At 44.3% G+C, this 21018-nt stretch overlaps 2 protein-coding genes across 3 annotated transcripts; one reads left to right on the plus strand and one right to left on the minus strand.

The window, feature by feature from the left end:
• Nucleotides 1-1054: 1054 nt before the first annotated feature.
• On the minus strand, nucleotides 1055-20155 carry Ska3 (spindle and kinetochore associated complex subunit 3). Its single transcript, XM_036198466.1, has 9 exons — nucleotides 19179-20155; nucleotides 16368-16429; nucleotides 15630-15795; nucleotides 13736-14147; nucleotides 10179-10285; nucleotides 5658-5743; nucleotides 3776-3973; nucleotides 1798-1969; nucleotides 1055-1389 (listed from the first exon to the last, which is right to left on the minus strand). The coding sequence occupies exons 1-8, from the start codon at nucleotides 19279-19281 to the stop codon at nucleotides 1844-1846; spliced, it is 1260 nt and encodes a 419-aa protein (XP_036054359.1). The 5' UTR covers nucleotides 19282-20155; the 3' UTR covers nucleotides 1055-1389; nucleotides 1798-1843.
• Mrpl57 (mitochondrial ribosomal protein L57) lies at nucleotides 19407-20282 on the plus strand. 2 transcript variants are annotated; one of them, XM_036198467.1, is made up of 2 exons: nucleotides 19407-19521; nucleotides 19820-20282. In XM_036198467.1, exon 2 carries the CDS (start codon nucleotides 19828-19830, stop codon nucleotides 20134-20136), a length of 309 nt encoding a protein of 102 aa, XP_036054360.1. In that variant the 5' UTR covers nucleotides 19407-19521; nucleotides 19820-19827; the 3' UTR covers nucleotides 20137-20282. The 2 variants fall into 2 exon arrangements, with proteins under 2 accessions (XP_036054360.1, XP_036054361.1); XM_036198468.1 differs by having other exon boundaries at nucleotides 19410-19493.
• The last annotated feature ends 736 nt before the right edge of the window (nucleotides 20283-21018 follow it).

Below are 21018 nucleotides of genomic sequence, written 5' to 3' on the forward strand. Positions count from 1 at the left end.
AAAAAAGTCTTGTCTTTCCCTTCTAGCTCCATCCATTTATTAACTGTTTAGCAAAACTCCAAAGAGTTGCCCAAACCTGCTCTCTGTTCCCCATCCTCCCCACCCCGTTTTTATCAGTCCACCCCAAACTTCACGTCAAAAATTAACATCAACTTTGACAAACCCAACACCAAAACTCAAGCCTCCCTATTCTCAGCAGCACCAAACGATCGCTCTGCCTAAAATGCTTCCTGAGTCACTAGCCTCTTTCAACACTCTCTTCTTCCCACTTTTCGAGATGGCTCAGAGGTGAAGAGCACTGACTGCTCTTCCAGAGGTCCTGAGTTCAATTCCCAGCAACCGCAGGGTGGCTCACAACCATCTGTAATGAGATCTGGTGCCCTCTTCTGTATACATAATAATAAATAAGTCTTAATTTTTTTATTAGATTTACTCATTGTATTTTATATGTTTTGCTTGCATGTAGTATGTGTACCACATCTGTGTGTGCTTGGTGCCCATGAAGTCAGAAGAGGGCATCAGATGCCCTGGATCTGGAGTTATGGATGGCTGGAAACTACCACATGGATACCTGGAAGCAACAAGCGCTCTAAGCCACGGAGCCTTCTCCCCAGCCACTCTTCACCCCCTCAGTGGTCTCTCAGTTATGTGGACTCATGGCCACAAATGCCATGTAGTGAAAAGGGCTGAAAAAAATTTCAGAGTCAGCAGCACATAAAAGGTGGGCTAGAGTTTTACTTTGAAAATCGTTTTATTATGTAACAAATTTATACAAATACTTAGAATTACCCTGGAATTCTTCCACTTAATTTTCAATGCATAATTAGAATAATCTTTATGCCACACAAAATTTCCTAAAGCTGCTAGGTGGTGGTGGCACACTCCTTTAATTGCAGCACTCGGGAGGCAGAGGCAGATGGATCTCTGAGTTCAAGGCCAGCCTGGTCTATAGAGTGAGTTCCAGGACACAGGACGGCCAGGGCTACACAGAAAAACCCTGTCTCGGGGTTAGGAAAAAAAAAAAAAAAAAAAAAGGAAAATTCCCTAAGCCCATTAGGTACCTTATGGTATTTGCCAATCTTCTTCTCAGAATTTTAGCTGGTCTCTCTAGAACACCAGCTCCTCATTCCCCTACTGGCTGCAGTGCTAAACTGTCCCCAAAGCACTGTCATGAACGTAAGAGAACTACTTTCTAGCTGTTCTTGATCAGAATGATCTTGGGTCCAGAAGGATATTAGATAGTTCTAGAATTAAGATGTTCCCAAGGCTCCTGGCTCAGGGGAATTGTCCAGAATCTTCCAGAAAGAATGAAGTTTGGATCTGCTGGGTGACCAAGCTAGAGAGGCCAGCTGTCCAGTGTCTTTATTGGATGTATCCACACTAGAATTCCTACAAACAAACAAAACCAAGTAAGGACAGTTAAGAGATGTCAGGACAGAAGGCAATATGGTAGCTAAGTATTTTATATGCGCGTGCATGCACGCAAACACAAGAAATCTTTAAAAGAGAGGCTGGTGGCATGTGCCAAGGCTGGCAGGCAGGCAGATGTGTGATTTGAGGCCAGCCGGGTCTATGTAACAAGTTCCAGGCCAGCCAAGGTTATACAGTTAAGACCTTGTTTCAAGAATAATAAATTTTTTATGAAGGGAAGTTGGGAATAGATTCATTGCCGCACCAGCAGACTTGCTAACTTGGGAAGGTGAGATTCAAGGGCCAGCTCCACACTCAGGTGGAGCTAGGCCGTTCACCCGCACTGGCAAGGCAAATGAAAATGGAATCAGCACTAGGCATTCTTACCCAGTTTTCAAGTGCTCGGGTAACACAGGCACGTTCTGCGGTGGCGTCACCAGTTTTCCTTGTTGGCAGCACCTCGGATGCTCTGTCCCCCGTACTTGAGGAAGCCTTTCCTGGATGGCATAGCTTTAACCTCCAGTGGAGTAGCTAGGTTTGAGTTGTGCTTTGTTAACATCTAAAACAAAAACAATGAAAAATCTGGAAGGTGTTCTAAACATTCCAGAAGAGCCATGAATAATTCGATAAAGGTTATATAAAATACTTAAAAATAGCAGCAGTCCAAACAGACACTGACCAGCAAAGAAAACAAAATGAACTTCGCATAAAGCAGGATGTCTCAACTCTAAATACACGTGTACTAGAATCAATGCCTGAGAGCCGTGTTGAGTCCTGATGATGGTGTAGACAGGAAGTCTACACACTGAAGAGGAGAAGGGGCACAGTGGCTATAGGCATGTGCACTGTGTCTCCACAAGACTGAGCAAATGAACACCCATCATGGAGGGGAGAGGCTCACAGGCCCTCCCTACCTCTGCCCTCCATGTGTCTAGACAGTTGAGGAGGAGGGTGAGACATTGTCTTCAGGGGCATAGCCAGTCCTCAACAGCCCCAAGGAGACTCATTTGAGGACACACTCACCCCCTCTCTCTTAACAGAAGGTAATGGATGTTTGTGCATATGTGACATTAACAGATTATGTACATGTATGAAAATGTTATCATGTAAGCTGGGCAGTGGTTCTGCATGCCTTTAATTCCAGCACTCGGGAGGCATAAGAAGGCAGATCTCTCTGAATTGAGGCTAGCCTGGTCTACAGAGCGAGATCCAGGACAGCCAGGACTACACAGAGAAACCCTGTCTCAAAGCAAAAAGGGGAAAAAAAAATCATGAAACCCATTACTCTATATAATTAACACATGCTAATTAAAACATTAAAAGAAAGAAACTAGAAGCAGCATACTGACTGTAAGGTGTCCCTGGACATGTAATAAAAGGTAGAGTGCATCTGTACCATATATAGTCCCAGTGTTCTGCCCCCAGCACTGTAAGAAAAGCAAACAACCACCAAACAAAGATTAGGTCTCCTTACCTTCTCATAATGAAACCCACAACAGGAAATACTAACCCTCCATATACACCCTCATAAAGACAGACGTTCTGTGTAGTTTACCTCCCAAGAAAGCAGGCAGTCAGGAGGAGGGTCTGGAGACAGCAGTTAAGAGCATGCACTGCTCTTACAGAGGACCAGAGGTCGGTTCCCAGCTCCCACTTTGGGCAGCTCACAATTGCCTGTAACTCTGCATCTGACACCCTCTCTGACTACTCAGGCACCTTCACTCATAGGCAGGTATATACCCCACAGATACACATACATTATACACATAATTAAAAATGCAATAAATATTTTTTAAAAAAGACAAATATGTAACAGATCCTTTGTTGATCTCGCAGGGTGAATCAGTTCTACTGGCATTTAGGTATTTTCTCAGTTTTCTGTTCTCATGGCACTTAGATTATTCTTTGCACTAAGTACTGATGGCCAACACTATAAGTGGATGAGTCAGGGTCTGAGCGGTCAGCAGTATCTACTAGTTGGTGATGCCATACTACAGAGTCAGCTATTTGAATATCACATCAATCAGTTTGAGTTATTAATGACCACCTCCCCCAGGCTGTGGTGAATAGGGGAAAGGGCACTCACTTTCAGTGGAACAATGAATAACCAAAGTGGCAACCACAGCTAAAAACTCACAGAAACAACACACTGTAGGACACAAATTTAGAGAGAAAACACCTCCTTCGGAACATCAGTAACCAACTTAGGAACTGGTATCTGGTGCAGGAAGACCTTAAGGATTTTCTCAATACCTAAAGTCACATGTTGGCTTGATGGTAAATATGGCAGTTTATATGCAATTTCGGTTCTCTAACACAAATAAATAATTTTGAAAATATTAGAAGAAAATAGCTTGGCAATAACCTGGAGAATGTCTTCTGGAATTGCAGTGACTTTTGGAGGAGAAGGTGTTCTGATATTTTCACAAGAAGTCATTGTAGAAGGGGGGTCTGCAAAATTCTCATAGCATTCATCTGAATTTAGAATTAATGGATCACAGTCTTTAACTTCCAAATCACTTGATGAACTATTTGGTTTTGCTAATGGATAATTTTTATATACCTGCAGAATAAAAATAAATCATTGAATTATGGAAGTAAGTAGTGCTGTAAATAAACTTTTTTTTAATTGGCTCTATTGGAGTCTACTAAAGCAGGCCCCAAATGATCCCACATTCCTGACTGAGTTCTACCCAAATCAAGAAAATCTTACATAGAAGACAAAGGCCTATCTTCACTACTAATACAGGCTTTCAGGGAGAACTCAAAATGAATAGTGGCTGAACCCCGGATCCCATCCTATCCCATCCCAGGCAGCACCAAACTGAGCCATTGAGAGCTCAAGTGGGTAGCAGTGTCTGAGTCCTAAGGGGAAGATTAGAGCTTTAACTTAGGAAACTTGACCAAAGCTGCAGAATTTAGGTGCTAAGGGCAGAGAAGAGAACAAGAGGAGAAGAACTAGTCTGGGCCAGACATCAAAGCCCAGCTCAGAACAGAATCTTCATATACGCTGTCTGCATACACGCAGGCAGGCTCCCACATCTCAGAGAGAGAGGCTCAGCATACACTTAACTCACACTAGGTCTCAAGTTAATAAAGAAAGAGTGGTGAGGAACAGCACAGCAATAGGGTGCCTTCCACAGGGACAGAAACACAAGTGGGCGTGGTGGTGCAGGCAAGAGCGTGAGGAGGAGGTCACAGTCAATTCTCAACTATAAAGCAAGGTCAAGGCCACTCTGAGCTACAGGACACCCTTTCTCCTAAACAGAACACACACACACTCAACAAGGATGTAAATGAACTGAAAAATGGCAAGTACCTGCAGGCAGTCAACCCGTTAAAAGAAACTGTCTACAGATGCACTGTCTCATCGGATAACTAGTCACAGCTCGAGTGCACCAAGCTACAGTTTGGTGCTTAAAAACTGCCTGATTAGTGGCTGCCACACTGAACACTAAAAATGACAGCACCCCACCATCAACAGTCTTACTGGATACCTCAGCTGTCTCACCTGACTGAGGAAGCCTTCTCACCAGGAAGGTTTTCATTATGTTAAAGAAGTTAACAGGGAAAACTGAGCTAGGGAGACAGAAAATTACTTAAAAATCTGTTACCTAGGGAGAACCACTTTGATCTGTTTCTACTCATTCTTTTTTCTTTCTTCTTTTTGGGGAGTGGGGGAAGGGAAGGTTTCAAGACAGGGTTTCTCTGTGTAGGTTTGGAGCCTGTCCTGGAGCTCTCTCTGTAGACCAGGCTGGCCTCAAACTCACAGAGATCCACCTGCCTCTGCCTCCTGAGTGCTAGAATTAAAGGTGTGCACCACCAGCACCACCACACCCCCCACCCCCGATTCTTTTTTCTTAAAATATATGCGTGTATATAATCATTGCTCTTCAGGGACATCAAATCTCTTGAAAATGTTCTTTTTGCTTGGTTATCCGGTCTCTAGACTGTGACAGACACTTGGCACCAGCTCTTAGATGTGCTCACTTTCTCACTAATTGTTACATTCCTGTACTCTTGTCTATATTGTTATTCTCTAAGTATGTCTCAATTCCCCTTAACAGATTTTTGGCATGACAGGGAAAAATCTACGGGTCCTAATCGATGGTGCTAAACTACTTCTCAGAATGCACTGGACATGTACTCCTAAGAGCTTCACTGATCTCCTCTGTTAGACACAGAGTCCAGAAGTCATGTCTGAGCCCTAAGGAGGAAGATTACAGTTTTTAACTTTAGAACTTTACCAAAGCTCCATTGTCTACTGTAGACGGAATTTTCAAACCAGGGGTGCAGAATTTAGGTGGCAATGGTGAATTTGTATATTCAGCATCTAGAAGACATAAAATAGGCATGAAAATTAAATTGAAGTATCCAACTTTTAAAATTTTTATTTTTAAAAGTGTGTGTGTGTGTGTGTGTGTGTGTGTGTGTGTGTGTGTGTGTACGTACTTGAGTACAGGTGCCAAAGCAGTCAGCTATCCTTGGAGCTGGAGGTAGAGGTGGTTGTGAGTGCCTGATGTGGGTGCTAGGAACAGAATCCAGGTACTCTAGAAGAGTAGTATGTACTCCTAACCACTGAGCCATTTTAATTTAAAAGCACTGTCAATTGAGCCTGTATATTTTGTTACTGTTGTTCTAAAAATCTAAGTATGGTGTGTGGTTTGGCTGGACAAGGAAAACCAAAACTGTTAAATTAACATATATACTTATCATTAATAATAAAAGTTGCATGGTATAGAAGCCGTACAAAGTAATGAATTCTGCTGTAATAGGTAATATATAATAGCAACCAACTATTGGGGATCTAACTCAGTTGTCAGATGTTTGCTAAGGCCCTGGGTTCAGTCCCTACTATCAAAATAATTTTAAAAAAATGAAATTAGCTACAAAGATAACTATAAATCAATCTATTAAAAACTGTGTAAACAGGCCATTGAACTAGCTCAGCAGGTAAAATCACTTGCCACATCAACCTTATGACTGGTGATTAATGCACTCAAAGGTCTTCCTTGGACTTCCATACACATTATGACAAGCACATACCCATACTTGTATACAAACATTACAAATATCATCATCATCATCATCACACACACACACACAAACAAATAAAAATTAAAAAAACAAAACAAAACAAGAAAACCCCCAAAACAAACAAACAAAAACAAACAAGTAAACCGTAACGGGCTGGGTATATTACACTTCAATTGGTGGAGTGCTTGCCTGGCATGCCCGAAGCCCGGAGTTCAACCCCTACTACTACAGAAACTAGGTGGAGGAGGACCAGAAAGGTGAAGTTGGGAGGGAAGCGGTGGCTCAGTGGTTAAGAGCAGTTGCTCTTGTCCAGTTCCTAGGTGAGTTCTGAGAACTCACAGGCAGCTCCCAACAACCTGTAGTATGAGTTCCAAGATTCCACTGTCTTCTTCTGCACCTTTGTGGGCACTACACACATGGTGCACAGATATTCAAGCAGGCAAAACACTCACATACATAAAATAAAAATAAATAAATCTTTTTAAAAAAGGTATTTTAACTAGACATGGTGGTTCAAACCTGTAATCCCAGAACTCAGAGGAAGAGTTCAAGACTCACGGTGAGACACCGTCTTAAAATACACATTCATTCTCCTTTCTCTTTTTTGGGGTGAGTGGTGTGGTGTGTAACGCTTGTTAGTGTGGTGTGTGCACAAGTGTGCTGCAGTACACATGACTGAGGCTAGAGGCAGATACCAAGTGTCTTTCTCAGCTGCACCCATCTTTTTGTTTGTGTGGCTTCGAGACAGGTTTCTCTGTGTAGCTACAGCTGTCCTGGGACTCACTCTGTAGACCAGGCTAGCCTTAAATGCAGAGCTCCACCTGTCTGTCTCCCAAGTGCTGAGATCTTTTTTTTGAGATAGTCTCTCACCAAGCCTGAGAGGTTCTTCTGTCTCTGCCTCCCCCAGGGCAGGCACCAACATGCACGTATTACTGTGCCTGGACTTTTATACAAGTTCTGGGAACCCAAACCTAAGTCTTCAGGTATGTGTGGCAAACACTTTACTAAATGAACTATCTCCCCAGCCATACTTTTAAAAAAGCCCACACTCTATTCATTTATTCACTTTTATGTATATGGTCGTTTTGTCAGCATGAATGTGCATATTTGTGCCTGTGGAGATTAGAAAAGGACATTGGAGACCCTGGAATTGGAGTCACAGATGGTTGTGAGCCAGGAAATCAAACCACGTCCCTGAAAGAGCAGCTAATGCTCTTCCTGCTGAGTCATCTCTCTAGACGAAATTTCATTTAAAACATACACACACACACACACACACACACACACACACACACACACACACCCCAAAATTCTTGGGAGCTGAAGAGAAAGCTCAGTGGTTGGGACACTGGCTGCTCTTCCAGAGAACTAATGTTCAATTTCCAATGCCTACACGGCAGCTCACAACCATCTGTAACTCCAGTCCCAAGGGATCCGATATCCTCTCCTAGCTAGCCTCTGAAGGAACCAGACATGCATGGACACGGTGCACAGACATCCATGCAGACAAAACACCCATCCACATTTAGAAAGAATGATAGCAGTCTCTTGGCGGCAGCTCTTCTGCTCCTGCCCCACCCAGTGCCTTCCTGTGACAGAGACGTGAGCTGTTGTCTTTCTCTAAACATTTTTCTTTTTTTTTCTCCGAGACAGGGTTTCTCTGTGTAGCTTTGCGCCTTTCCTGGAACTCGCTTTGGAGACCAGGCTGGCCTCGAACTCACAGAGATCCGCCTGGCTCTGCCTCCCGAGTGCTGGGATTAAAGGCGTGCGCCACCACCGCCTGGCTCTAAACATTTCTTTAATACAGTCCTGCTCTTCCTTATAGAGTGAGCTGTAAGTTACCATGAGTACAAGCCAGTTACATTTTTAAACTTGCTTGTACCAACAGTGCTTTATTAATAACATGTCATGAAATTAGCATATTTTTCCTAAAACGAAGTGCAAAACTTTGGAAAGATAAAGAGAGTCTTAAACATTTGCCAATTAGGTGAACAGAACTCACAGATTTGCAAAAATTAAAGAATAAATGATGGCTGAAGGGATGGTTCCATGTCTGAGAGCACTGGCCGCTCTTCCAGAGGACTTGAATTCGATCCCCAGCATCCACACGGCAGCTCATAGTCACTTGGAGTCTAGGTCCAGGGTATCTAATGCCCTCTTCTGACCACCACAGGCAGCAGGCGCACATGTAGTGTATGGACATACATGTAGGCAAAATACTCATATACATAAAAATAAAAACGATTTTTAAAAAAAATTTATGTTCGCTAGTGTTTTACCTGCATTTACGTCTGTGTGAGGAGGTCAGAAGCCCTGGAACTGGAGTTACAGACAGGTGTGAGCTGCCATGTGGGTGCTGGGAATTGAACCCGGGTCCTCTGGAAGAGAAGCCAGTGCTCTTAAACACTGAGTCCCCTACACATGATTTTTTTTTTAAATTAAAGAAAAAATATTGAATATTTATTTTGAAGGGTGGAACTGTTTCTGAGACAAAGTAGCCCAGGCTGGCCTCAAACTTGGCCTCTTCCTAGAATCACAGGTGTGCCTCACCATATCTGTTTCAAGTTAATGACCTGGGGAGATGTGCCTGCTCTGCAAGCATGAGGACCTGAGTTCAGATCTCTAGCTGTCTTAGTCAGGACTTCTGCTGCTGTGACCACGGCCACTCTTGTTAAGGAAAACATGTAACTGAGGCTTACACTTACAGTTTCCGAGGTTCAGTCCATTATCCTCGTGGTGGGGAGCATGGCAGCGTGCAGGGAGTTAAGGTGCTGGAGGAGGCCACTGCTACATGTTGGAATGCAGGTAATGGGAGTAGGCAGTCTCACTGGGCAGGGCCTGAGCATATAAGAGACTGCAAAGCCCGCCTCCACAGTGACACACTTCCTCCAACAAGCCACACCTCCTAATAGTGCCCCTCCAGGGGGATGGCAGGCTCACCCCTCAAGCTCACTGGCCTATCAGCATAGTCAAATCAATGAGCTCCAGCTTCAATGGGAGAACCCACCTCAAAAGCTAAGGTGTTGAACAATCAGGGAGACACTCTATTCAACCTCTGGCCCCCCCATAACCTACACTTCCAACCAGAGTAGGTTCAACTGTGGAGAACAAAAACCTGACACATACTGCACATAAGCAGAAATAATGCTGAAAACTTATCAGGGCTGGCCAGATGGCTCAGCCATTGGGAGCACTGGCTGCTCTTGCGGAAGAACCAGGTCTAGTTCCCAGCATCCACATGGTGGCTCACAGCTACCTCTAACTCCAGTTCCAGCAACTCCAACGCCCTCTTCTGAACTCCAACGGGACTAGGCACACACGTGTGGTGCACAGACATATGTGAAGGCAATCAAACACTGACATGAAATAAAGATGAAAAATGTATCTCTCCCCCATGAAAGCAAGCTGAACTTAAGTGGGATGGTACTGAATAAGACCCAGTACCACAAATTAAAAAGATGCAATAAGGGGCTGGAGAGATGCTCAGCAGTTAAGAGCACTGGCTGTTCTTTCAGAGGACCCAGGTTCAATTCCCAGCACCCACATGGTAACTCACAACTATCTGTAACTTTAGTTCCAGGGAATCCGACACCCTCACACAGACAAATGTGCACATTTAAAAACAAACAATGTAGTAAACTACCTAAGGTTAATAATCTAAAATTAGAGAATCATTTTGTACAAAGTTAACCAGGAAAGAGTACACAGGAGAAGCTAATTTGTAAACTCACCAGGTTTTTCCAGCTGCTCGATTATGGAACCAGGAATGGCTGAAGAATTGTCACTGGTCACAGGCTCTGTCCCTACGGCCTCTCCACTGGCACAGCTCAGAGGGGAGCTGCAAAGTCACAGAGTTAACATTCAACCTTTGCAGGAAAACTCCATCTTCTAACACTTCAGTCTGGGGCAAGTTCATTTTTGGTGTATAAAATAAAGACCAATGGAGGAAATCATTAAAATAATTTAAAAAATATTTGATATACCTTTTATATCTTTAAATATGTAAGTATTAAACATATTTATTTTAAATATACAAACCTATAAAGCAAGGTGTGGCAGCACATACATGCAAACTTGGGAAACAACAGGTGAAGCCCTGCTTGATCGTCCTGAAGTGGATTAACTACCTCTAACTTAAAGGAAATCTGTGGGATTTACCCAGTATGTAAAGGCAATAAATTAGCAAGACTTCATTGATAACCTAGTGTGGCAGGATTTGCTTTTTATTAGCCTATCTGATAGAAAGCAAAATTATTGAAGCCCAGTAACAAGTTGGGGGAAAGGGAGGCTGGAAAGATGAGTCAGTGGTTAAGAGCACTGGCTGCTCTTCTAGAAGACCAGGATTTAATTCCCATCTCCAATCCTAGGGGCTCTGACACCCTCCTTCACCAGGCATGAATGATACACAGATATACATTCAGATAAAACACCCCAACACACAAAATAAAATTAAAAACAAAACAAAACAAAAAAAACCCCACCTCATTATTTTAGAGTAAAAAGACTGAATCTGTCATTTTATTAAGACTGACTTGCCCTGGCTGGGCAGCAGTGGTGCACAACTTTAATCCCAGCACTCTGGAGGCAGGGGCAGGTGGATCTCTGTGAGTTTGGGCCAGCCTGGGCTACAGAGCGAGTTCCAGGACAGCCAAGGCTGCACAAAGATTGACCTGCCCAATCACACAAATACACAAGGGAACACTGCATGCTGTGTGGATTCTATCACTCCTTAGGAAATCAACAGCTTACACTTCATGGATGAAATCACTGATAAAATAGGAAATAGTGGAAATCTTTCTAAAAGTGGGCTGGAGAGATGGCTCAGTGTTTCCTGCTCTTCCAGAAGACCCCAGTTCAGTTCCCGGCGGACATTAGGGGCAGCTCGTCTTACCCCAGTCACAAAGGCTAAGATTTAAAAATAAATAAATGAAAGAGTAACTCCAGGAGTGGTGGCACACAACTTTAATCTCAGCACTCAGAAGGCAGAGGCAGGGGTCTGTGAACTTCAGGCCTTCCAGGACTACACAAAGAGACCCTGACTCAACCAAACACAAAACCCAAGCTTTGCTGGCATGGATGTCAGGAAGGGGAGCACATTTTTTTACTGCAGGTGGGAGTTTACACAGGTGCAGCCACTATGGAAATCAGTGTGGAAGTTCCACATAAAGCTAGAAATAGATCCTCCACATGATTCAGCTGCACCACTCTTGGGCATGTACCCAAGAGTCTATATCCTCCTACTATAGAGATTCCTGCTCAACTGCTGCTTTACAGGAAATGGAAGGAGCTAACTTGATCATCAACTGACAACAGAGAATGAAAAGGAGGTGCATTTACACAATGAAGTATTATTCAGCTGATAAGAAAAATGAAATCATGACATCCGCAGGTAAATGTGAACAATCATTTTGAATGAGGTAACCCAGACTCTGAAAGACAAACATCACATCTTCTCTTGTATGTGGAACCCATGCAGCCCTGTGTGTGTGTGTGTGTGTGTGTGTGTGTGTGTGTGTGTGTGTGTGTGTTGTAGAGTTGGGGGTGTAAAAATGGAGTAAAAAGGATTAAGTAGGGTGGGGGATGAGGACAGGATAGACAGACAGTAACACTAAAAATCTTTGAAAAAGTCATGGAGAACTACTACTGTAAAAGCTTCCTAAAACAGACACATGGAAGAGTTTAAATGGAGTTAACGTATAACCAGGAACAATGGTGCCATTCCCAAGACACCACAAACTATCAGATTAAAAAGCCCAGTGCCTGGAAAGGGTTACCTTTCGGAGTTATCAGGGAGATCTCACACATTACAGATGACATATGCCCACTGGAGTTTCAGAAATAATCACTTTCAAATTGCAATTATGGACTGATCCACAAGACAGAACCCATGCCTAATAGTGGGAACAAAAACTCATGGCTAAATGGGTCTTGGGGGGCACAAACTACTACTATTAATCCTGATATATGGACAGATTAATGACACTGTTTGCTCGCAGATCAGTGTACCCACACCCCCAACCCTTTCTCAAGACAAGATCCATGTAGCCCTGGCTGTCCTGGAGCTTGCTATGTAGACCAGGCTGGCCTCAAACTCAGAGATTAAAGGAATGAACCACCTCACCCAGCCTGATTACTAGATCTCTCTGAATCTTTATCAAAGAAGCTTCATTTTTTTATTTTTGTTTTGTTCTTTGAGACAGGATCTCTCTACATAGCCCCAGTCATCCTGGAACTCACTACATAACCAGGATGGCTTTGAACTCTTGACAGATCAACCTACCTCTGCCTCCTGAGCACTGGGATTAAAGATGTGCACCACCACGTTCAGCTTGGAGAAGCTTCTTTTTGCAGATGACCGTTAACACAGAGATCCATAACAGTCAACATGGGGAGGGTAAAAGACTACAGGAGTGCTCAGCCCTAAATAGGATGTCATTCCAAGACTCAGGGATCATCTTAGAAGAAGAGGTGGGAAGATTCTAAGAGCCAGAGTCAGTAGATGACAGCATTCAAACAGTGTTCTCCTGGCAAGACAGGCAGTTATGCAGAGGAACCCATAGCAGTTTTGACAGAATGCACAAGATTAAACTACAAAATCCCAACATGGAGGAGGAGGAAGGCCATCAAGTTCCACCCTTAGCAGAGGAGCTATAGGCAACTATCATCTGCTGGGAAAGGGATAGTCTGTTTCCTTTAAGGGTAGATAGACAATGCTCCAGCAGTATATGGGCAGCACAAAGCAGACTCCATGGGTCATTTAAAAAAAAAAAAAAAAAAAAAAAAAAGACATGAATCGGGGGATGGTAGATTCTAATGGGATTAGGGGGAATATGATCAAAAACACTGTGTAAAGTTTTCAAAGAATAACAAAAATATTTTCAAGGGGCTGGAGAGATGGCTCAGCAATTAGTATCACTTATGGCTCTTCTAGGCCCGGAGTTTGGTTCCCAGCACCCAAATCAGACAGCTCACAACTGCATGTACCTCCAGTTCCAAGGGAGATCCAACATTTCTGGCCTCTGAGGGCACCTGCACTTACCAGCACATAGCCACCCATGTAATTAAAAATAACAAAAATAAATCTTGAAAAAATTTCAAGTTGCTAGCCGGGCAGTGGTGGCGCATGCCTTTAATCCCAGAACTAAGGGAGATGGAGGCAGGTGGATCTCTGTGAGTTCGAGGCCAGCCTGGTCTACAGAGTAAGTTCTAGGATAGCCAGAGATTCCAGAAACCCTGCCTCGAAAAAACAAAAACAAAAAAATTAATAAAAAAATTTCAAGTTGCTTACCTTTTCATGTTCTTCATATTTCTAAGTCCCATGGTATAATCTTCATTTAAACACATGGTGTATTCAGATATACCAAAGTGTTCTAATTTAGGAGTTACACACTCAAAATCATCCATCTTTAGAGCACACCTGGGAGTCTTTAGCACTGGGACAGAAGAGTCCTTGCCAGGAGGGGTTTCAGATACGCATTCTTCTTTAAGGCTGTCAGCTGTCTGGGGAGGGTCTGGTGGGACTTGGGAGACTATGTACCGCTCCAGTCCAAAGTCTGAAAGCTGTGGGCTGCGTAGAGGCTTTTCAGAAACAGAAGTGCTCAGGACACATGCATCAACCGGCTGGTCCTCCACACCAGGCTTCTGAACGTCTTCACACACAGCCAACTCTGTGGCTGAGTCACTGACTTCGTGCTCACATACTGGGGGGAAAAGTCAGAGAGGTCAATTCTGGTCAGACACTAAGACAGGAATCTCTTGACTATTAAAAGTCAAAGAGGTCAGCTCTGGTCAGACACTAAGACAGGAAATCTCTTGAATATTAAAAGAACACAGAATAGCCCACCCCAAATGTTCCACGTCGGTGAAATCTTGACTCTTTGAATCTTTCATTTCAACTGTCTCTTCTGTAAGTTTGATATATACAACCTACCCTACTTGTATTCCATCTAGACACTTTAGAGAAACTGAACTGCTTTGAAAAACCAACACCCACAAATAAAATCCAATTTCCTATTCTTCAATAGATTTATTGATCAGTTTTAGTGTTTTCTGAAAGTATTATTAGGGAATTAGTGTATAATCAACTCTGTTCTAGATTTAACACAAACTGAAACAATATGATTTTATACTTCTAATTTTGTAAAAATTTTCAATTACATTTTGTTCATTCTGTGTGTGTGCCACAGGGTACATGTGGCAATGACTATTCTCTCTCCTTGTGGGTCCTGGAGACCAAATGCAGGTTGTCAGGTTAGGTGACAAGTGCCTTTACCCAGAGCCGTCTTGCCAACCATACACTTGACTTGTAGGTGCCCAAGTACAAAAGAAAAGGAGAGGAGTATTTGAATCTATGATTATTTTAGGAGGAAAGCAAATTATATCACACACTTTCTAACTTGGAAAGTAAACCGAATTCTAGTACATCATGTTGATTAACATACTTACCACACATATATTACTTGTTGGATTTCATTAATGCTTTCTGTACATACAAAGACCATCTTCATAAAAGACCAAGACACTGAAGCACATTAGAGATACAGGCAGAATGGCAGCAGCAGCAGCAGCAGCATTAACAATGGTCAACAACACAGCAGCTGGTTCCTTCTAGCGATCTGTGTGCCTTGGCCTCCAAAGGGCTGACGATGCTCACTCTTAACTGGTCTTTATGCACCCTCAGGAAGTACATACATTAAATAACCCACCTTACACTAAGAAGCAAGGGCAGATATTAGGCTCTGAGCAATAACAAGTTTTCAACTGGTGGCTCTTTCCCTTGGCTCCTAGGATTACAGGTGTTTGCAACTAAAAAAGTTGTCAATTTATATAGCTCAAGCACCTTGTTCTGCAGAGGAGGAATCTAAGGGAGTTCCCAGTGGTTCTCCAGCTACTTAATGGCAGAGCTAACTAGATACACTTTTTCATTTTAACAGCTCAAAGACACTTCCATCCAGCACCACGGAACAGAGAGCAAGGGCAGTTTTATGTCTTGCTGCAAGTCTTACTATGTAGCCCAGACTTGCTACTATCCAAGAGGTTCCTCAAATTCAAGACCCACAAGGACCACTTTCTGGTGGACCACTGACCAGCACAAAGTGCTGAATGCTCACTCAACGACCTGACAGACAGAACTCAAGGCCTTCTTCCATATGGAGATGCTAAGAAATGCAAGTCAATCTAACCTGAATCTTCCTTGTCACGTGCTTGATAGCCATACTTCTGGAAAAACTCTCTCAGTTTCATGATGTCTGTTGAATTTTTTTTCATCAGTACTTTTGTTGCCTTTATGAAACGTGTGCTTTCTTGACTTTCCAATCTTGCTTCACCAAGAAGAGTGTTGACATCATCCTTTCAGGAGGAAAGCAAACACAGTACACATGATCTAAGTGACTTTGTGACAGTTATCATTACGTTTAAAGTTTAGACTTACTATGCTTGAGAGACCAAAGAACAAACAAGCCTCTAACACAGAAGCCCTAGACTTTACAGGCTGTACCCTAACCACCCACCTCCCTCTTTCCCCAGATACTGAAGACTACTCTTAAAATTGACTGTCTCATAAAATCTGCCTGTCCTGCGAGACAGTAGGTCACAAGACTGACTGCCATTTCTGCTTTTGTAATCGAGCTTGCTTACTCTGCTCAAAGACGACTAGGACACCTGCAAGACAAATATGTTAAAGTAATACCTGTCGTCTTTGGGTTTTGCCTTGATAAGCCCTGGGTTGATATGGCTAAATGCTGCAGCTTGGGAGCGCTCTCAGGTGCAGTCCTGAGGCCAATCAGTCAGGTGCCAGTAAATAAAACACCTCTTACTAAAATCTTAGTCGTTGTCTGACTGGTGGATCTCTGAGCAACCCAGACCTACAACTTAAGCTACAGAAAATACCCACCATGGAAAAATGATAAATAATTAAGTACCTTTAGAGTCTGAACTTCTGAGTGAAGGTCATATAAAATTCTCATTGGCGAATCCTCAAAGTCTTAAAGGGAGGAAAAAAGTTCAGTAAGTGCTTTTTAAAGGAATGTCAAGAGGTGAGGCAAAAGACCTCCCCCAGCACAGACATCCTAAACACCGGGTGACCATGCACGCGATCAGCCATCCCCTAATGCAGCCCTGCTGTGTAAAGCAAGCTAGGATCGCACTAGAAAACCTTTGTGGGCTCCCACAAATAAGCACGAGGAAAATAAACAATTTAGTGTAATTTCTTAGACATAAAAATCTGGCTGGGAGCCAGGCAGCAGCAGTGCACGCCTTTAATCCCAGCACTTGGGAAGCTGGAGGATCTCTGTGAGTTCCAGGCCAGCCTGGTCTACAGAGTGAGACCCAGGACAGGCTCCAAAGCTACACAGGGAAACCCTGTCTCAAAAAAAAGAAGAAAATAGCTCCCATGCCAGTAAACAGCTGTTCCCCTTAATCCTGTCCCTGTCCATCACACTGGTTCCAGGCAACCTTATGTCTACTTTCTGTGTGAGTGCACCTGCCTATTCCTGTAAAAGGAACCCTATAATATGTAGTCCCCATCGTTAACATCATCCCCCATGTTCACCCACATTGTAGAGTGGGTCTTAATCCATTGTGTCAGTTGTAGGACATTTGTTGGTTAGGTGTACTGTATTTGGTGAGATAAGGTCTCACTGTACAGCCCTTGCTGTGCTGATCAGAACCCAGTCTGGTCTTGAACTCACAGATCCACCTGCTTTTGCCTCTCAGTTCTGAATCAAAGACATGGGCTGCCATGCCTGGAGATTTATATACTTTGTGTATGCTGTAGTTCATTAAACGTTTTTCAAGACAGGGTTTCTCTATAGCCCTGGCTGTCCTTGAACTCACTCTGTAGACCATGCTATGTCTAAGGAATTACACTAAATTTTTGGTGTGCCACCACTGCCCGGCCAGCTATTTTAATGAATCAGTTTGGGTTTGGGGTTTACTGGAGCAAAGAAACCTGTAAAGACAGAAGCAAGGTTTCTGTAACGAAGTTTCAGAAAGTTATCAAAATCTAAACCTTCTGTACTAACAGTTGCACAACTGACTATACTAAGAACCAAATGAAATGCATTCTTAAGATTTTACTGTATGCAAATTATCTCAAAGAAAATTTATAAGTCCATTTAATCATCCATCACTATAGTCATTGTCTAAGTTAGGGTTTCTATTGCTGCAGTGGAACACCATGACCAAAGCAACTTGGGGAGGAAAGGGTAATTATTTGGCTGACACTTTCACATCACAGTTCATCGCTGAAGGGAGTGGAAGGAACTCAAATGGCCTGGGAGCCTGGATGTATGAGCTGACACAGAGGCCAGGGAGGGGAGCTGCTCACTGGCTTGCTTCACATGGCTTGCTCAGCCTGCTTTATTACAGAACCCAGGACCACCAACCCGGGCATGGCACCACCCACAGTAGGCTGGGCCCACCCTCATCAATCACTAATTAAGAAAATACCCTAGCCAGTCTTAAAAGGGCATTTTTCTCAACTGGGGTCCCCATCTCGCAGATGACTCTCGCCTGTGTCAAGCTGATATAAAATTAGCCTGTACAGTTATCAAAGATGAATCTGCAGGCAATCATCTTTTGTATATTTTTACATAATAATTAAAGAATTATTACAAGTTTTTATTGTAAAAAATAAATGAAATTTGTGCAGAGATAATGTTTTGGTAACAATATAGACTAGCAAACTGTGAAAAGCAATTTTCATATAGTCGAAAATACAAATGCATTTTAGTCTATTATTCAGCATTAGCTCAAAGACATAAACAAAGGGGTTGGGGATTTAGCTCGGGGGTAGAGCGCTTGCCTAGCAAGCGCAAGACCCTGGGTTCGGTCCCCAGCTCCAGAAAAAGGAAAAGAAAACAAAACCAAAAACATAAACAAATAAAGCACATTTTAACCCCCTAAAATAAAAATGGTAGAAACACTGCTAAAACAGTAAGTGATGTCTCTTTTGAATTTCTGAAATTTCCTACCGTGCATGTTACTTTTATAGTCACAAAAACATTTCCAAATGGAGAGTTAGTCACAAGTAAGAAGAATCTGTGTCTACGGGGTGCAGTATTACTTAAGATACATTAGAATTATGACATTTTAAGTAAATAATCTCAAAATCTGAACCACTTTTCCAACGATTTAAAAAAAAAAAAAAAAAAAAAAAAAGACCGGTCGGTCTGGAGCTCCCTATGGGAAGCAGGCCTAGAACTCACAGAAACCCACCTGCTTCTACCTCTTGAGTGCTGGCTGGGATTCAAGGCGTGTGCCACTACTCCCGGCCATGCAATTATTATTACTATTTTTAATCTCTAATACAAGTAAGAATGGTGGTGAATTTTACTTATTTAAACAACAACAACACAGCCGGACGGTGGTGGCACACGCCTGTAATCCCAGGCAGGCGGATCTCTGTGAGTTCGAGGCCAGCCTGGGCTACAGAGTGAGATCCAGGAAAAGGCACAAAGCTACAGAGAGAAACCCTGTCTCGAAAAACCAAACCAAACAAACAAAAAACCCAGCAGTACTGAGTATTTGCACTGGAAAACCGTTATTACTGGAGAAAATGCAGATGTCTGCTTCAACTCACACCTACAGAGAACGTGGCTTAGCGCATTTTCGATCCCACGCATGTGGACGCTGTTGACAAGCACCCAACGCACACAGGACGCCCGGAAAGCACAGTCAGCCTCGCCCACCCTCGCGGGAGCCCCCGTCCACGGAGGACCGCGCCCACTCACCGCCGTCCTCGCCCTCCAGCGCTCGCAGCAGCCGGGCCGTCTCGGCGTCCAGCACGGCGGCCAGACCCCGCAGCTTACAGTGGAAACTCTGGATAGGGTTCATGCCGAGAGCAGCTGAGCTGACCGCCGACCTCCGCGCTCACCCACCAACGCGCCACTCTTTTGAATCCTACCGTCCAGTACGAGTCGCCCGCTCCGCGCAGGCGCAGAGGACGGCTCTCGCGAGAGCGGAAGTCTCGCACCGGAGCCCCAGCGAGCCCCGGAAGACATGCGCGCGTGCGTCCTCGCGTGGGTCCGAGTCTGAGGGACTGGGAGGTGAGATCGTCGTGAGTTCGTGGGCCAGGTGGGTCCTCGGGGAGGCCCATCGTCCCCTGCAGAGTGGTCGGCACCCGGCCCCCCACTTCCGGCGAGGGGCAGAGCGTGCTCTGGCGTCGGCCGGGTCCCAGGCCCTCCACTTCCGGCCAGGGGCAGAGCGTGCTCTGGCGTCGGCCCGGCTCCAGGCCCTCCACTTCCGGCCAGGGGCAGAGCGTGCTCTGTTGACGGCCCGGCGGGCGCGGGACGTGGGAGCCGGTGTGGCACGCTTGCTGCTCGCTTCCCGGCTCCGGGTCTCAGCGACCTCGGCTTTCGTGTGCTTTCCTCAGGAGACGCCATGTTCCTCACCGCCGTCCTCCTCCGCGGCCGCATTCCGGGCCGGCAGTGGATCGGGAAGCACCGGCGGCCGCGGAACGTGTCCTTCCGGATGAAGGAGAACATGATCCGGCGCCTGGAGGTGGAGGCCGAGAACCACTACTGGCTGAGCATGCCCTACCTGACAGCCGAGCAGGAGTACCGCCACGCCGCGGAGCGCAGGGCGCAGGCTTTTGAGGCCATCAAGGCGGCCGCCACTTCCAAGTTCCCCGAGCACAGATACGTTGCCGACCAGCTAGACCATCTCAACGTCACGAAGAAATGGTCCTAACCTGGAGCCATCACCTTTCCGTTTATGGATACCAGACTGCTCTGTCCTTACCTGGTCCTGGAACTGAAAAAAAATGTAATTTATGTATCAGTGTGATCCCCTCGACCAGAATCTTATTAAAACACACGTGATTAATAGTTGTTTCATCTAGAATATTTGGGACTCTACTTTGGCTCACGCCTGTATTCCTCACAGGAGGGAGAGGGAGAAAAATCTTTGCTGGTGTATTCAGGAAGCCAAAAGAAAAAAGTATTTGGGGCTCTAACCTTGCTACAGGTGCATAATTTCTGATCTATTGCCCTTTTTTTTTTTTTTTTGCTGACCTCAAATTTGCTATAGGCCTGTCTATCTCCAAGTACTGGAATTACAGGCATTGGCTCCCTGCCCTACTATAAAATGTGTGTGTGTGTGTGTGTGTGTGTGTGTGTGTGTGTGTGTGTGTGTTTTGGAGATGAGTCCCCATATATAGGATAGACTGGCCTTGAACTCTAGAGATTTACTGGCCTTTGCCTCCCAAGGGCTGGGATTAAAGGCACGTGCCTACACAAGTAGCAAAACTAGATCTTTAAGCAAAGGGCCTAGAGTTAATCACAGGGTAACACACACATGAAGCAAAAGTTCTAATACACGGATTTTATGAGGTATTCCACTTTGCTACTACTTTCTACCCTCCTCTCCAACCTGTGAGGTAAAACTGGTATGAGTGAGTCCAAGAAGCGATGTGGAGATCACATTTACAAACTTTCCATCTCTCTAGAGTATAAAACTTGATTGTGCTGGTGATTGAATCTGGGGTGTCAGGTGTTATGCAAGGACTCTACCAACTGAGCTCCATACCGCCCAAAAGTAGGGGATTTTGTTGGCTGTGGTGGTGGAAGCCTT

This window comes from Onychomys torridus, chromosome 9, assembly GCF_903995425.1.
Source record: "Onychomys torridus chromosome 9, mOncTor1.1, whole genome shotgun sequence".
Taxonomy (NCBI): Eukaryota; Metazoa; Chordata; class Mammalia; order Rodentia; family Cricetidae; genus Onychomys; species Onychomys torridus.

Bases quoted from the DNA above. Each gene is read 5' to 3' on its own strand.
- Ska3 (XM_036198466.1), bottom strand. From the start codon at position 19,281: ATGAACCCTATCCAGAGTTTCCACTGTAAGCTGCGGGGTCTGGCCGCC. The intron at 15,796-16,367 runs GTACTTAATTAT...TCCTCCTGAAAG, and splicing joins CAGAAGTTCAGACTCTAAAG to GATGATGTCAACACTCTTCT. The intron at 3,974-5,657 runs GTAAAGTTCTAA...TTTATTCTGCAG, and splicing joins CAGTAGACAATGGAGCTTTG to GTATATAAAAATTATCCATT.
- Mrpl57 (XM_036198467.1), top strand. From the start codon at position 19,828: ATGTTCCTCACCGCCGTCCTCCTCCGCGGCCGCATTCCGGGCCGGCAG.